Source organism: Pristiophorus japonicus, chromosome X (genome assembly GCF_044704955.1).
Source record: "Pristiophorus japonicus isolate sPriJap1 chromosome X, sPriJap1.hap1, whole genome shotgun sequence".
NCBI classification, from domain to species: domain Eukaryota; kingdom Metazoa; phylum Chordata; class Chondrichthyes; family Pristiophoridae; genus Pristiophorus; species Pristiophorus japonicus.
The window spans coordinates 21149890-21167160 of NC_092010.1; the positions used below are offsets into that span (position 1 = coordinate 21149890).

General features: G+C 45.9%; 1 protein-coding gene across 4 annotated transcripts in view; it reads right to left on the minus strand.

Annotated features, from left to right (window-relative positions):
• The window catches only part of LOC139240819 (rho guanine nucleotide exchange factor 25-like), a 266303-nt gene that overhangs the window by 6544 nt on the left and 242488 nt on the right, over nucleotides 1-17271 (minus strand). For all 4 annotated transcript variants that reach the window (XM_070869299.1, XM_070869302.1, XM_070869301.1 and 1 more), the window contains 3 exons: nucleotides 15628-15705; nucleotides 13382-13573; nucleotides 7556-7736 (listed from right to left, as the gene is read on the minus strand). In XM_070869299.1, the coding sequence (XP_070725400.1) occupies nucleotides 7556-7736; nucleotides 13382-13573; nucleotides 15628-15705 (451 nt within the window). The remainder of the gene's footprint in view (nucleotides 1-7555; nucleotides 7737-13381; nucleotides 13574-15627; nucleotides 15706-17271) is intronic.

Below are 17271 nucleotides of genomic sequence, written 5' to 3' on the forward strand. Positions count from 1 at the left end.
GGAAGGGAGGAAGGAAGGGAGGAAGGAAGGGAGGAAGGAAGGGAGGAAGGTTCCATCTTCGCACTGAAATTTTTAATTCAAATGCTTATTTTATAAAATTCAAAATGATAATGCAGTATAATAAAATGAAGTTGCGTCTTCGCATGAATCAACTGTCCCACTGCATGATGCAGATGGTTCTGACATGGAACATTCATCGAGATGGGGAAAATTGAGCAATATGATTTCAGTGTATTATATGAGGGGATGTGGTTACAACAAGGAGGAAAATCAGGCAAATCTTCATTGACCCAACAACCTGTCCTCCAATAATTTCTCCGGCAATTTCCATTGCCTCCCCTCCTCTCCCGAAGGTGTTGACTCTTTGCTGTTCCATGGATGCTGGTTGTCCTGCAATACCCTGACCATTCTTCATGCACAAACCTCAGCAGTGTAGTCAGGCAATTCCTCCATGGGAGGCATCACAGCCAAGTCCAATGCTATCCTCACCAGTTGTCCAAACACGTGCGCCTCCAGCAGTGGTGGCTGGGTAGCTGAGAACCTTGGCCATTCCCCCCTCCCCCACTCCTGAACCCAAGGTGCTGAGGCCTACTGTGGCCCTAGCAAAGATGAGCTGCCCCAACCCAGATTGTGGATTGAGCTTGGGAATGTCCTGGTCTGTAGGGATGAACTACTGCATCAACGTGCTGAACCACTGGGGGAGCCTATCAAGCAGTTTCAGTTTAAAATGGGGGAATATTGCTTTTCAAGGGAATAAACCTTCGCTCAACACAACTTAACCACTTTAATGAGGATGTCTCACCATTCAAGGAGATAAGGTCATGGAAACTAGCCAAAGGGCAGGCCACAGGCCTACCTGTATAGCGATAACTTAATGAGGGGAAAATGGCAGTCGGAAGCTTCCTTCAGGCAAACGCCTCTGACCCTAAACTTTTTAACGAAAATACCTGGTGGTCCCGGAGAAATGTAGAATTGCAGTTGGAGGCCTCCATTCGCAGCCCAGCGCACGGGAACATGTCTTCCAGGTACGTATGTGTATCCTGGGATCATGTGGGCGTGGACCACCAATCACTATGCAGTATTCTCATTGATAATAATGGGAGTTCCATTTGTACGAGCTCCCATCACTATCAACGAGAAAACCCCAAAACACAGAAACACAACACAATAAATTTAAAAAAACACCTCACGAATTTAAAATTAAATGAAATTGAATGTAATTACATGTTTTAGAAAAAAAAATTGGGATTTTTTTTTGAATGTGTTTTAATAGGGTTAAAAATAAACCTACATTAATGGACAAGGAATTTCATGTACAAATGAATGATTGAATGTTTTACAACTCTTACGCTGGTAAAAGTAAGCTATTCGCCTGCTTTTCCCAGGCGTAAGAGTTTGAAGGACATTCGCTGGGCATGAGTGGGGCAAAAAGCTCAATCTCCGCCCGCAAATGTCCTTCTCCCGGGGATGCGTGCGATCTGTCTAAAGACATTTTGACAGATCGCAAAAGCCAGTTCCCGGCACATGTGCGTCGTGCGGCGAGAACCGGCGTTTGCGGGTCCTCTTCGGGCACGTGCTCACATCGTACACACCGGAGAGGCCGCAATTTACGGCTCAATAAGGAACAGCCAGCAGGAATTTAAAAAGGGAAGATCCTCTCTCATAAACCTCCTTGATCTCTTCAAAGACATTACAGATAAAAGGAATAATGGAACTTCCTATAACATGGTTTGTTTTGACTTTTAGAAAGCTTTTGACAAAGTTCCATATGTAAGACTTCTAAAAGTGGAACTAATCGGTAGCTCTTTCAGAGAGCCGGCACAGGCATGATGGGCCGAATGGCCTTCTTCTGTGATGCATGATTCCGATGAAAGTAAAAGGTACAGGAATTTAGAGTCGAACATGGGACTGAATAAGAGGTTGGTTTAAAGAGAGAAGGAGAGGGTACTCGTAGGAAGTGTCAGTTTGAGGGAGGTGACCTTGGACCCTTGTAGAGACAGAAGTGTTTGCCGAGGGAGAGGAGTCTGATGAAACATGCCGCATTTTCATTACGATGATGTAAGGCTCAAATAATGCTGTTGTGTTTGGTTCTGATTTACAACAACAATGTGCATTTATATAGCACCTTCAACGTTGCAGAACGTCCCAAGGTGCTTCACAGGAGCGTTATCATAGAATAGCACAGAAGGAGGCCATTCGGCCCATCGAGTCTGTACCGGCTCTTTCGAAGAGCAATCCAGTTAGTCCCGCTGCCCCGCTCTTTCCCCATATCCCTGACATTTTTTCACCTTCAAATATTTATCCAATTCCCTTTTGAAGGCTACTATTGAATCTGTCTTCAGTGCCCTATCAGGCCGTGCATTCCAAATCCTAACCATTCGATGCGTAAAAAGGTTTTTCCTCATGTTGCCTCTGGTTCTTTTGCCAATCACCTTAAATCTGTGCCCTCTGGTTATCAACCTTTCATCCGTTTCTCTTTACTCTATCTCAAGCCTTCAGACACAATTTGACACCGAGCCACATAAGGAGATATTAAGACAGGTGATCAAAAGCTTGGTCAAAGAGGTAGGTTTAGAGGAGCATCTTAAAGGAGGAGAGAGAGGCGGAGAGGTTTAGGGAGGGAATTCCAGAGCTTCGGGCCTAGTCGGGGAAGGCACGGCTATTGATGTAATTTCATGTGATCACAAACAAATAAAGACTGGTTTTAACCAAAATTGGCAAAGTGTTATTTCACCCCGCAACTCTCCCAAAGTCGCTGACCTCTCTCTGTTCTTATCTCTGTCCTTATCTTGTTCTCATTCTCTATTCCCAGTCCCCTCATTCTCTATTGTTCTCTTCTGATTCAGGTTTAGGTTTGACTGAATCCATGGCTATTATCGATGGGTTGGGCGTCACTGAGGTGTGTCACCTGCTCCAAGCTGGTCCATCTCTACACATTCTTCCTCCTTATCCTCGTCATGATCTCCCTCCCTCTTAGGTTCGCACCCTACAGTTGTGCCATACTGGATGGTGATCTTTGCCGTTCCCCTTCTCTTGGGGGACAGTTTCATAGGAGCCAGGCACTCTCTGGTACCTTGAGCCTATCCACTGAGGGCTAACACTCCCTGTGTGTGAAGTAAACGACGTTCCTAAGTGTCGGCCTCTTGGGAGACGACACACATTCTGCCCTCGCCCAAAACTTCAGGCCCAAGATTCCAAGTGCTGTTCCCTTTTTTCTGACGTAAGGACAATGAGGACAACATGCAGTACTCCTATCATCGCTCTACCAAGTCCCAAAGCGCTTCACAGCCAATGAAGTACTTTTGGAGTGTAGTCACTGTTGTAATGTGGGAAACGCAGCAGCCAATTGGCACACAGCAAGCTCCCACACACAGCAATGTGATAATGACCAGATAATCTGCTTCAGTGATGTTGATTGAGGGATAAATATTGGCCCAGGACACCGGGAAGAACTCCCCTGCTCTTCTTCGAAATAGTGCCATGGGATCTTTTCCGGCGGGCTTTCGGCTTCTCGCTGCTCCGTTTTTCACGGCGGCAATGGCAGCAGTGAGGTGTTCTGGCCGGGTGGTCAGCCTCCAACACCCTGCAGCGATCCTCGGGTCCGGTTTAACGGCGGCGTGGAGCAGCACCGCCTGGAAGAGCTGCGCCCGGTGTGCAACGCTCCTGGTTACAACACCAGCGCGAGTTTTGACTCCCACCCAACCCGTACGCCCCGCAGTGAACGCCTGGGAAATCGGGCGGTCCAACGATATAAACTGCAGAGAGGTAAGTAATAGACTCCTGAGGTCATTTTTTTTGCGATTTGTGTCGTGGTGGCGTGGGCAATATGTTGGGAATATTTTTGTGGGTTTCCCCCCCTCCTCCCCATAAAAATCATAGTTTAAAAACTAGTATTAAACTAGTAAACTAGTATTAAAACACTCTACCTAAACGCACGCAGCATTCGAAATAAAGTAAATGAGTTGACGGCACAAATCATTACAAATGGGTATGATTTTGTGGCCATTACAGAAACATGGTTGCAGGGTGGCCAGGACTGGGAATTAAACATACAGGGGTATCTGATGATTCGGAAAGATAGACAAGAAGGGAAAGGAGGTGGGGTAGCTCTGTTAATAAAGGATGATATCAGGGCAGTTGTGAGAGACGATATTGGCTCCAATGAACAAAATGTTGAATCATTGTGGGTGGAGATTAGAGATAGTAAGGGGAAAAAGTCACTGGTGGGTGTAGTTTATAGGCCCCCAAATAATAACTTCACGGTGGGGAGGGCAATAATCAAGGGAATAATGGAGGCATGTGAAAAAGGAACGGCAGTAATTATGGGGGATTTTAACCTACATATCGATTGGTCAAATCAAATCGCACGGGGTAGCCTGGAGGAGGAATTCATAGAATGCATACGGGATTGTTTCTTTGAACAGTATGTTACAGAACCTACAAGGGAGCAAGCTATCTTAGATCTGGTCCTGTGTAATGAGACAGGAATAATAAACGATCTACTAGTAAAAGATCCTCTCGGAATGAGTGATCACAGTATGGTTGAATTTGTAATACAGATTGAGGATGAGGAAGTAGTGTCTCAAACGAGCGTACTGTGCTTAAACAAAGGGGACTACAGTGGGATGAGGGCAGAGTTGGCTAAAGTAGACTGGAAACACAGACTAAACGGTGGCACAATTGAGGAACAGTAGAGGACTTTTAAGGCGCTCTTTCATAGTGCTCAACAAAAATATATTCCAGTGAAAAAGAAGGGCGGTAAGAGAAGGGATAACCAGCCGTGGATAACCAAGGAAATAAAGGAGAGTATCAAATTAAAAACCAATGCGTATAAGGTGGCCAAGGTTAGTGGGAAAATAGAAGATTGGGAAAATTTTAAACGACAGCAAAGAATGACTAAGAAAGCAATAAAGAAAGGAAAGATAGATTACGAAGGTAAACTTGCGCAAAACATAAAAACGGATAGTAAAAGCTTTTACAGATATATAAAACGGAAAAGAGTGACTAAAGTAAATGTTGGTCCCTTCGAAGATGAGAAGGGGGATTTAATAATGGGAAATGTAGAAATGGCTGAGACCTTAAACAATTATTTCACAGTGGAAGACACAAAAACCATGCCAAAAATTGCTGGTCACAGGAATGTGGGAAGGGAGGACCTTGAGACAATCACTATCACTAGGGGGGTAGTGCTGGACAGGCTAATGGGACTCAAGGTAGACAAGTCCCCTGGTCCTGATGAAATGCATCCCAGGGTATTAAAAGAGATGGCGGAAGTTATAGCAGATGCATTCGTTATAATCTACCAAAATTCTCTGGACTCTGGGGAGGTACCAGCGGATTGGAAAGCAGCTAATGTAACGCCTCTGTTTAAAAAAGGGGGCAGACAAAAGGCAGGTAACTATAGTTTAACATCTGTAGTGGGGAAAATGCTTGAAACTATCATTAAGGAAGAAATAGCGGGACATCTAGATAGGAATAGTGCAATCAAGCAGACGCAGCATGGATTCATGAAGGGGAAATCATGTTTAACTAATTTACTGGAATTCTTTGAGGATATAACGAGCATGGTGGATAGAGGTGTACCGATGGATGTGGTGTATTTAGATTTTCAAAAGGCATTCGATAAGGTGCCACACAAAAGGTTACTGCAGAAGATAAGGGTACGCGGAGTCAGAGGAAATGTATTAGCATGGATAGAGAATTGGCTGGCGAACAGAAAGCAGAGAGTCGGGATAAATGGGTCCTTTTCCGGTTGGAAATCGGTGGTTAGTGGTGTGCCACAGGGATCGGTGCTGGGACCATAACTGTTTACAATATACATAGATGACCTGGAAGAGGGGAGAGAGTGTAGTGTAACAAAATTTGTAGATGGCACAAAGATTAGTGGGAAAGCGGGTTGTGTAGAGGACACAGAAAGGCTGCAAAGAGATTTAGATAGGTTCAGCGAATGGGCTCAGGTTTGGCAGATGGAATACAATGTCAGAAAGTGTGAGGTCATCCACCTTGGGAAAAAAATAAAATAAAAGGGAATATTATTTGAATGGGGAGAAATTACAACATGCTGCGGTGCAGAGGGACCTGGGGGTCCTTGTGCATGAATCCCAAAAAGTTAGTTTGAGATGCAGCAGGTAATCAGGAAGGCGAATGGAATGTTGGCCTTCATTGCGAGAGGGATGGAGTACAAAAGCAGGGAGGTCCTTCTGCAACTGTATAGGGTATTGGTGAGGCCACACCTGGAGTACTGCGTGCAGTTTTGGTCACCTTACTTAAGGAAGGATATACTAGCTTTGGAGGGGGTACAGAGACGATTCACGAGGCTGATTCCGGAGATGAGGGGGTTACCTGATGATGAAAGATTGAGTAGACTGGGTCTTTACTCGTTGGAGTTCAGAAGGATGAGGGGTGATCTTATAGAAACATTTAAAATAATGAAAGGGATAGACAAGGTAGAGGCAGAGAGGTTGTTTCCATTGGTGGGGGAAACTAGAACTAGGGGGCACAACCTCAAAATACGGGGGAGCCAATTTAAAACCGAGTTGAGAAGGAATTTCTTCTCCCAGAGAGTTGTGAATCTGTGGAATTCTCTGCCCAAGGAAGCAGTTGAGGCTAGCTCATTGAATGTATTCAAATCACAGATAGATAGATTTTTAACCAATAAGGGAATTAAGGGTTATGGGGAGCGGGCGGGTAAGTGGAGCTGAGTCCACGGCCAGATCAGCCATGATCTTATTGAATGGCGGAGCAGGCTCGAGGGGCTAGATGGCCTACTCCTGTTCCTAATTCTTATGTTCTTATGTTCTTATTGAACAGAGTGCAAGAGTGATGTGATGCCATGGAAGCCCCCTTCAAGATTACCCCCGAAAGCCAAGGTGGCAGCCATCTCAGCTTCCATTCCAGCAGCATGAGTTGCCATGGAAGCAGTCAGAGTCGACACATGACACTCCACCACGGTGGGCACCACAATGTTGCTGATGGAGCTGAGCGTTCACTCCATGGTGGTCACAATGATGGCCTACTCCTGTTCCTAACCTATTCCTAATTCTTATGTTCTTATGTTCCCCCCAGGGGTCTCTGGGAGCGCTCCCGGCCCGGCTCTTTAGCTCGGGAGTTTCCCACCCTAACGCCCTGAGAGAGGTACAACACCTCCCTTAGCGCTGCTCCCCCTGACTCAGGGCCCAGCTGCCCAAACTTACCGACTGAGGCGCAAACCGTTCCCGGGCGCTAACTTTACCGCCCGGCCGCCATTACCGCCCCAAAATCATCAAAGCCGAAAATCCAGCTCTTTATGTCCACCTGAGAGGGCAGATAGGGCCTCGCTTTAACGTCTCATCTAAAAGACGGTCAGTAGGAGGGCCGAGAATTGGCCATGGTGGAATCCCCTTGTGATCGCTCCACAGTGGCAACAGAACTCGGGAAAGTGCCCACGTTTGGAGCTGGAGGTGGGAGCCCAGATTCCCAGCACAGACACTCCATGGAACTGTTTCATTTCAACAATGGATATGCACGCGAAGATATTTCATTTTAATTGAGCTGCAACTGTTTGCATTTCACGCACCGTTCAAAAAGTTACGCTGCGTGTCCAAAATCTGGCTCACGTTGGAAACCCAGGCCTGCCGGATTTCTGGATTAGTGGCTTGTAGGACGTATCGCACCACATTCCCGTCTGTCCCACGTGAGGTCAAGGCAAATTTGCAAGGGTCATTGTCCACAGTCTCTTCAAGGCCTAGGCAGCTAACCTGAATTTAAAAAAAGAGAGAGAAATATTCAATAAAGATCATTACACAACTGGCACTTCTTTTAGTACACTGCTCTTGAACCTCCAAGACCTGGGGCTCGCTCATTAATCCCACTCTCCACCTCTGCATTGTCTCCCCTGTAAATATTTATCCAATTCCCTGTTTGAAAGTTACTATTGAATCTGCTGCCACCGCCCTTTCAGGCAGCGCATTCCCGATCACAACAACTCGCTGCGTAAAAAAAAACTGTCATGTATGTACATTCTGTTTGTAGCCAGCAGAGGGCGTCATTGTTGGAGGCCACTGAGCAGCACGCACATGGTGCTGCACTGGTATAAAAGGCCAGCCATTTTGAGAGTCAGGCACTTTGGGCCTAAATAAAGCAGAGCCAATGTTGTACCTTGCTTAGTTAAACAGTACTCAGTTTGAACCTTTATTGCATACATAACAAAAACATTCTCCTCATGTCCCCTCTGGTTCTTTTGCCAATTATCTTCAATCTGTTTCCTCTGGTTACCGACCCTCCTGCCACTGGAAACAGTTTCTGCTTATTTACGCTATCAAAACCCCTCATCATTTTGAACGCCTCTATGAAATCTACTCTTAATCTTCTCTGCTCTAATGAGAACAACTCCAGCTTATCTAGTTTCTCCACATATCTAAAGTCCCTCATCCCTGGTAAGTCTCCTCTGCACCCTCTCCAAGGCCTTGACATCCTTCCTAAAGTGTGGATCGCAGAATTGGACACAATCGTCCAGCTGAGTGTTTCATGAAGGTTTAGCATCACTTCTTTGCTTTTGTGCACAATGCCTCTATTCATAAAGCTCAGGGTCTCGTATGCTTTTTCGGCAGCCGTCTTGCCCTGCCACCTTCAACGCTTTGTGTATGTACACCCCCAGGTCTCTCTGTTCCTGCACGCCCTTTAACATTGTACCCTTTCGTGTATCAGGAGAAACTTTTTCACACAGAGGGTTGTGAGGCCGTGGAATGCACGACCCGAGCTGGTGATTGAAGCAGAGACCAAGTCAACATTTAAGAATAGGTTAGAGAGAGGGGCTGAAAGAAAAGGCGATAAAGAGATCTGGAAACAGGGTGGGCACACGGGATTAAGAGTAATGCTCACGTGGGAGGATAAACACCAACACGGATTGGTTGGGGCCGTTGATTAATCTCTGGCGGCCGAACCTATATAATTTGGATTAATCCACTCAGTTGATCTAACAAGGTCCCCAATCCCCAAGGCTCCCCTCTGAATTGTGATAGGAGATCCTGAGCTGTTCCCATAATTGTGCAGTCTCCTCCACTCCGCTACAAGTTGACGTACAATCTGCTTTTGACACAACTTGTCGTTGTGATATCTTTATAGACACCATAACATCAGAAATAGGAGCAGGAGTAGGCCATATGGCCCCTCGAGCCTGCTCCAACATTTAATAAGATCATGGCTGATCTGATCATGGACTCAGCTCCACTTCCCCGCCCGCTCCCCATAACCCCTTATCCCCTTATCGGTTAAGAAACTGTCTATTTCTGTCTTAAATTTATTCAATGTCCCAGCTTCCACAGCTCTCTGAGGCAGCGAATTCCACAGATTTACAACCCTCTGAGAGAAGAAATTCCTCCTCATCTCAGTTTTAAATGGGCGGCCCCTTATTCTAAGATCATGCCCTCTAGTTCTGGTCTCCCCTATCAGTGGAAACATCCTCTCTGCATCCACCTTGTCAAGCCTCCTCATAATCTTATACGTTTCGATAAGATCACCTCTCATTCTTCTGAATTCCAATGAGTAGAGGCCCAATCTACTCAACCTTTCTTCATAAGTCAACCCCCTCATCTCCAGAATCAACCTAGTGAACCTTCTCTGAACTGCCTCCAAAGCAAGTATATCCTTTCATAAATATGGAAACCAAAACTGCACGCAGTATTCCAGGTGTGGCCTCACCAATACCCTGTATAACTGTAGCAAGACTTCCCTGCTTTTATACTACATCCCCTTTGCAAAAAAGGCCAAGATACCATTGGCCTTCCTGATCACTTGCTGTACCTGCATACTAACCTTTTGTGTTTCATGCACCAGGACCCCCAGGTCCCGCTGTACTGCAGCATTTTGCAATTTTTCTCCATTTAAATAATAAATTTCTCTTTGATTTTTTCTGCCAAAGTGCATGACCTCACACTTTCCAATATTATACTCCATCTGCCAAATTTTTGCCCACTCACTTAGCCTGTCGATGTCCTTTTGCAGATTTTTTGTGTCCTCACACATTGCTTTTCCTCCCATCTTTGTATTGTCAGCAAACTTGGCTATGTTACGCTCAGTCCCTTCATCCAACTCGTTAATATAGATTATAAATAGTTGGGGTCCCAGCACTGATCCCTGCGGCACCCCACTAGTTACTGGTTGCCAACCAGAGAATGAACCATTTTTCCCGACTCTTTGTTCTCTGTTATTAGCCAATCCTCTATCCATGCTAATATATTTTCCCCAACACCGTGAACTTTTATCTTGTGCAGTAACCTTTTATGTGGTACCTTATCAAATACCTTCTGGAAGTCCAAATACACCACATCCACTGGAGAGAAAGCAGGAAAGGGGTACTGAGGTGAATGATCAGCCATGATCTTATTGAATGGTGGTGCAGGCTCAAGGGCCGAATGGCCTACTCCTGCACCTATTTTTTATATTTCTATGTTTCTATGTTTCCCCTTTATTCACCCTGTTCATTACCTCCTCAAAGAATTCCAGCAAATTTGTCAAACATGACTTCCCCTTCATGAATCTCTACTGACTCTGCCTGACTGAATGATGCTTTTCCAAATGTCCTGCTACTGCTTCTTTAATAATGGACTCCAACATTTGCCCAACCACAGATGTTAGACTAACTGGTCTATAGTTTCCTACTTTTTGTCTGCCTCCTTTTATAAATAGGGGCGTTACATTTGCAGTTTTCCAATCTGCTGGGATCTCCCCAGAATCCAGGAAATTTTGAAAATTACAACCAATGCATCCACTATCCCTGCCGCTACTTCTATTAAGACCCGAGGATGCAAGCCATCAGGTCCAGGGGACTTATCCACCTTTAGTCCCATTATCTTACACCACTAACACAAGCATACACACTACAAGACTCCTTAATAAAGGACTGTGTCATGTGGCCTTGCCACATGACCTTTTATTGTTAAAACATCAGTCGTTGCATTACATCCGTAGTCCACTAGGTGGAGCTCTATTACAGTCGTGGGTAAGTTTCCCAGTTTGCACTACAAGTGTTGAGTCTCACCGGTCTTTACGACGCGCCCTCAATTACTCTATACGCAAGGTCACTGGCTCAGACATCCCACTGCTCGCGCAACATTGCACAATCAGCCATTACATTTAAGCTAGCCGGATGGCAATTGGCCTCCTTACCGTTGGTATACTATGAAATTGATATCTAAACTGCCCTTATCAGGAAGCCCCAGCTCGGGAGCTGTTAGCTCGGGGGCACTACATGAAGTCATCAGATTCCAGTTTAGAATAATGGAGCATTCAGGATTGCCAGGTGTAATTTTAACTCATTTGGATCTTGTTCAATTGAGCTTACTTGCAGCTGAGTCCATTGTGTTCAAATCTCTCCATGGTCTCGCCCCTCCCTATCTCTGAAACCTTCTCCAGCCCCACAACCCCCCCCGAGATCTCTGCGTTCTTCTAATTCTGCCCTCTTGAGCATCCCCAAATTTAATCGCTCCACCATCGGTGGCCGTGCCTTCTGTTGCCTGGGCCCCAAGCTCTGGAACTCCCTCCCTAAACCTCTCCACCTCTCTACCTCTCTTTCCTCCTTCAAGACGTTCCTTAAAACCTATCTCTTTGACCAAACTTTTGGTCACCTGCTCTAATTTCTACTTATGCGGCTCGGTGTCAAATTGTTTGTCTTATAATACACCTGTGAAGTGCCTTGGGACGTTTTACTATGTTAAAGGTGCTATATAAATACAAGTTGTTGTTGTTGTTGTTGTAAAAATAAGTGAAATAAGGTTTCTACAACAATGGAACAAGATTTCAGACCCAGTTATCACTGGCATGTGAATCAGGATACCAGTGCCCCCGTGTGGAGTTTTGTTTTACCATCATTGAGAAAACACCAGGTGAAGAACCAAGGCCCCCAGCGCTGGACACCACCAGGAGTTGGAGAGAAGATGAGGTAAATCGAGAAAGTATTAGTTAGGAGAGGCCAAACATGGGGTTTACAAGCCTGTAGTGTGTAGGAGGAGAGGAACACTGAGGGAGGGGAGGAGTTCTACAGGTTTGAGGTCCTGGGAAAGACTGAGTTAGAGCAGGAGACAGTGCAATGAATCTCGACTCAACACAGTGCGGATACAGGAAGGAGGACGAGTGTCGGAGGGTGTATTTGGTGTATGGGGAACAAGAGAGCAAGTTTAGAGGAGCATAATGACCATAGAATCATTGATATAATAGAGAGAGACAAGAGCGATTATGAGGGCGAGAATGAGGTTGGACAAATAATCAATGGAGGAAAAATAAGAGCTTAATAATAATCAATACCACACGTACCACGTTTCAATGCAAATTAATTTCAACAGGTGGTTCAACTAATTTTTCTTGGCTACACAAATGCTAATTTAAAATGAATTTCGCTCACACATTCTGTAACCTAGCAACGAAAGAGTCAGCAATCAGTGATGCGCAGTTAAATGGGAACTGTAAAGTATTTATTATCCACTTTATTATCTATTTTGGCACCATTATGAATATAAATGAATTTCTTCTTGCTACCGACACCTGTTGCATGAAGCAACAGGCCAGGATGGTAGCTCAGTGACTTGTTGCTCGGCCTCTCTCCATGCCACTCTGAAGCTAGTCACTAGGAGGTGTGCAAGAGCAGTGTAACTCCCTGCCCGCCTCCCTCTTGGCTTATTGCCAAGACCAGGGAGCACTACATTGCGGAGAAGTTATCTGTACAGTGACACCCGACAGCCCACTCTCAATCTGTCATTTCGGACATCTTCAGTTAAATCAGAGGCTTTTAAAAGAATCTGAATTTTATCAAGTCCTCGGGAGATTGCATAGTGTTTTGCAGCCAGTGAATTGCTTTTGCAGTGTAGTCATTGGTGTTCTGTCGGCAAACGCGGCGGCCAGTTTGCGCACAGCAAGATCCCACAAACAGCAGCGGGAAAAGTGACCAGATCATCTGTTTTGATGGCGAAGGTTGAGGAATGAATGCAGGCCAGGACACCGGGGAAGAACCCCCTGCGGTTCTTTTAACAGTGCCGTGGGATCTTTTACACCCACCCAATCAGACAGACGGGGCCTCGGTTTAACGTCTCATCCAAAAGACGGCGGCCCCTGACACTGCAGCGCTCCCTCAGCACTGCTCTGAAGGGTCAGCCTGGATTACACGACTAAGTCCTCGATTGGGACGTGAGTGCGCCATCTCCTGACACACGAGCAAGCAACAGCACTACCCCTCGACCAGGTTGACACGTTGATGAGCAAATGGAGGCCGGGATTTTCTAGTTCTGCGCTTCAATTTTATGACCGTTAGCGAATTCCCGGAAAACTGGCAAGTGCAGAGGTGGAAAAAAACGGCCAGAATTGTTGGTCGAGCACAAAAACCGAAGGGAAAGCTTATCCACACAGTCATTACCTTAATACTGTTCTTGAAGAGATAGCCTGGCAGTGAAAATCCCTTCTTCTTATCCAGCGGCTCACTGAAGATGATGATCTGTTCAAAGAGGAAGACTCGTCGCTCTTTGCTGCGGGACAGAAAGCCTGCATCTTGCTCGATCACGTGAAAGGTGTCCTGTTGAAGGAGTTTTCCCTGAGCGGTGATTTTGCCCTGGAGTAGGAAGGAATGGAGTGCAGGTCAGGTTGTAGTGAGATGTGGCAATTCAACGTGAAGAGAAATGAGAGGAGGGGCGCAGAGAAGGAATGAACAACACAACAAACCCGAGCCTAACTTCTTGGGGGCCATTTTGACTCTGGGTGACAGTGTAAAACAACAACAACTTGTATTTATATAGCACCTTTAACATAGTGAAATGTCCCAAGACGCTTCACAGGAGTATTACACGATAAAAAATTTGACACCGAGCCGCACAAGTTGAAATTAGCGCAGGTGACCAAAAGCTTGGTCAAAGAGGTAGGTTTTAAGGAGCGTCTTGAAGGAGGAAAGAGAGGTAGAGAGGTGGAGAGCTTTAGGCAGGGAGTTCCAGAGCTTGGGGCCTAGGCAACAGAAGGCACGGCCACCAATGGTTGAGCGATTATAATCAGGGATGGTCAGGAGGGCAGAATTAGAGGAGCACAGACATCTCGGGGGGTTGTGGGGCTGGAGGGGATTACAGAGATAGGGACGGGCGAGGGCCATAGAGGGATTTGAAAATAAGGATGAGAATTTTGAAATCGAGGCATTGCATAACCGGGAGCTAATGTAGGTCAGCGAGCACAGGGGTGATGGGTGAGCGGGACTTGGTGTGAGTTAGGACACAGGGCAGCGAGCACAGGGGTGATGGGTGAGCGGGACTTGGTGTGAGTTAGGACACAGGGCAGTGAGCACAGGGGTGATGGGTGAGCGGGACTTGGTGTGAGTTAGGACACAGTCAGCGAGCAGAGGGGTGATGGGTCGGGCGATAGCGGATCATTTGCCCGTAATTCATCTCTCCCCATTTTCAGTTCTGATTATTTCAGTCGGGGAAAGATGTATGACGGTCAGCTGATCCAATATCGTCCATTATACACTATTGCCCAAAGTCAAAATGACCTCCCTTTAAAGGGACTATGTCAAAAGGAATTTTCGGGTTGCAAGCCAGAAATACTCGTTTCCCAAGTTTCAGAGAATCAGCATTGCTGAGAAGATGTGAAATCCCAACACAACCTTTTATAATCATTTTATTATTTCATTCCCTCCTTCTCTTTAGTCTCCTTGGCATATGTCAGGGGACCTTCTCCCAGTGCCACTTTGGGTAACTAGCTGTTTACTTCCTTCTTCTTGTGGAGAAACACTTGCAAGAGTTGAAACTCATGGGGCCAGACTTTCCTGAGAGCCCCTCAACGCCCGATTGCCCGCCCAGAAAAACCGTTAACCTTTGCTAAGTAACGCTGGCGAAAATTTCCACTTTTAAGTTAAAACTAATTAAAACTAATCGCCCGGCGAGAAAATAGGCCTTGCACCATAATTCTCGGCAGTTTTCTCGGCAGTTAAGGGGAAACGAAGTAAAACGGGCAGTTTTAAAAAAAAATTTAGTGTGAGGCTGCGGTTGGGCCTAGGGAGGGGGGAAAACTTAAAAAAAAATTTTCACTAAAAAAAAACTTAAAAAACATTCCCAAGACACTTTTACACCTAATCGCCATTTTAACATTTTTATAAAATAAATAAAGAACCTTTAACTTACCTTTCTTTGCAGAGTACTCACCAACCACCCTGTTTAAGCAGCTTTCACAGGGCGGTTCCCTTGGCGATCTGGACGGGCTTCCGTTGATGCCAAACTTACACCCTGGCGATTTTCTCCGCGGTGCACGTCGGCAGTTTGGTCCCAGCGGGCGTTTTCAGATTTGGGCGGTACCATTAAAAAAATAATGGGGAAACTTTCGCCGGGCGGAAAAACAGCTGCACTGCCGAGAAAATTGCTGAGAACCCACCGAAAATGATAGGAAAGTTTAGCCCATGGGCACTAAACCACGTTCTATTATCCTGTGGAACTGGGCGTTGATACTTCAATGAAGGACAACACTCCAATAAGGTCCCATTTCAACACTGAACTTCTAGGTCCATTTCTTCCCTAAATCTAAAAGATGATAGACCAGACAGTGCAGGAAGCTTTTGCTAGCAATGTATCTGCAGTCAAGTCCTACAGTCTCCTCCTAATGAGGAAAGGAAGTGAAACTAAGACTTACCTCAAAGCCCTGTAAACGTCCCACGTTCATCATATCATTGCAGCGTCTGGGTACGAAGCACATCACCTCAACAGCTTTCTACAAAGTGAAAACATCACAGCATCTAAATATACAGCTCAGAGACGTGGACCATGTACAGTAGACACCTCAAGTCGCTGGAGAAATACCACCAACGATGTATCCGCAAGATCCTGCAAATCCCCTGGGAGGACAGACACACCAACGTTAGCGTCCTTGATCAAGCCAACATCCCCAGCATTGAAGCACCGACCACACTCGGTCAGCTCCGCTAGGCGGGCCACATTGTTCGCGTGCCAGACACGAGACTCCCAAAGCAAGCGCTCTACTCGGAACTCCTTCATGGCAAAAGAGCCAAAGGTGGACAGAGGTAACGTTACAAGGACACCCTCAAAGCATCCCTGATAAAGTGCAACATCCCCACCGACACCTGGGAGTCCCTGGCCAAAGACCGCCCTAAGTGGAGGAAGAGCATCTGGGAGAGCGCTAAGCAACTCGAGTCTCATCGCCGAGAGCATGCAGAAACCAAGCGCAGGCAGCGGAAGGAGTGTGCGGCAAACCAGTCCCACCCTCTCTTTCCCTCAACGACTATCTGTCCCATCTGTGACATGGACTGTGGTTCTCGTATTGGGCTGTACAACCACCTAAGGACTCATTTTTAGAGTGGAAGCAAGTCTTCCTCGATTCCGAGGGACTGCCTATGATTGATTGAATATATACAAAACGATTAGGTTTGCCTTTTCTACATTGACATTTCTGCCAGGTCATTTTACAGGCATGAGGTTGTTGTGTTAAATGGTGATGTTTTCTGCTGCATTGCATTGTGCTGCACTGTAGGCCGTATGGCCGAATCCTGCTCCCATTTCTTGTGTTCTCCTATTTCTTGTCTCTAACTGTGTTGTGTCATGATGTATTATACAAATGTGGCAATGGATTAAGATGTAACTAAAATCATAGAATCACAGTTGCGTCTCTAAACCTTCAACATCAATCTAGGATGGTATTAGCACCTATCTGGCTCAGAAGTTTGTGGGTTCAAGTCCACTTTGAATATGAAGGGAATCAAGAGATATGGGAATAGTGCAGGAAAGTACAGTTGAGGTAGAAGATCAGCCATAATCTTATTGAAGGCTCGAGGGGCCGAATGGCCTATTTCTGCTCCCAATTCTTATGTTCTTATGTTCTTATAACCCAGGCTGACACTTCAGTACAGTATTGAGGGAGTGCTGCACTGTCGGAGGTGCCGTCTTTCGAATGAGACGTTAAACCGAGGCCCCGTCTGCCCTCTCAGGTGGACGTAAAAGACCCCATTTCAAAGAAGTGCAAGACAATTCTCCCCATTATCCTGGACAAAATTTATCTCTCAAACAACTGTTAAAGCAGATTATCTGGTCATTATCACGTTGCTGTTTGTGGGACCTTGCTGTGCACAATTTGTCTGCTGGTCTTGCCTACATTTCAATGGTACTTCATTGGTTATGAAGCGCTTTGGGAGATCCTGAGGTTGCGAAAGGCGCTATATAAAATGGAAATTCTGCTTTTAGCTTTTTTACCTCAATGAGAAAGTTCAAGTAGTTGAATTGTGCAATATATTGGAGCAGGAGGTACTCCACAGCAATGTTCCCC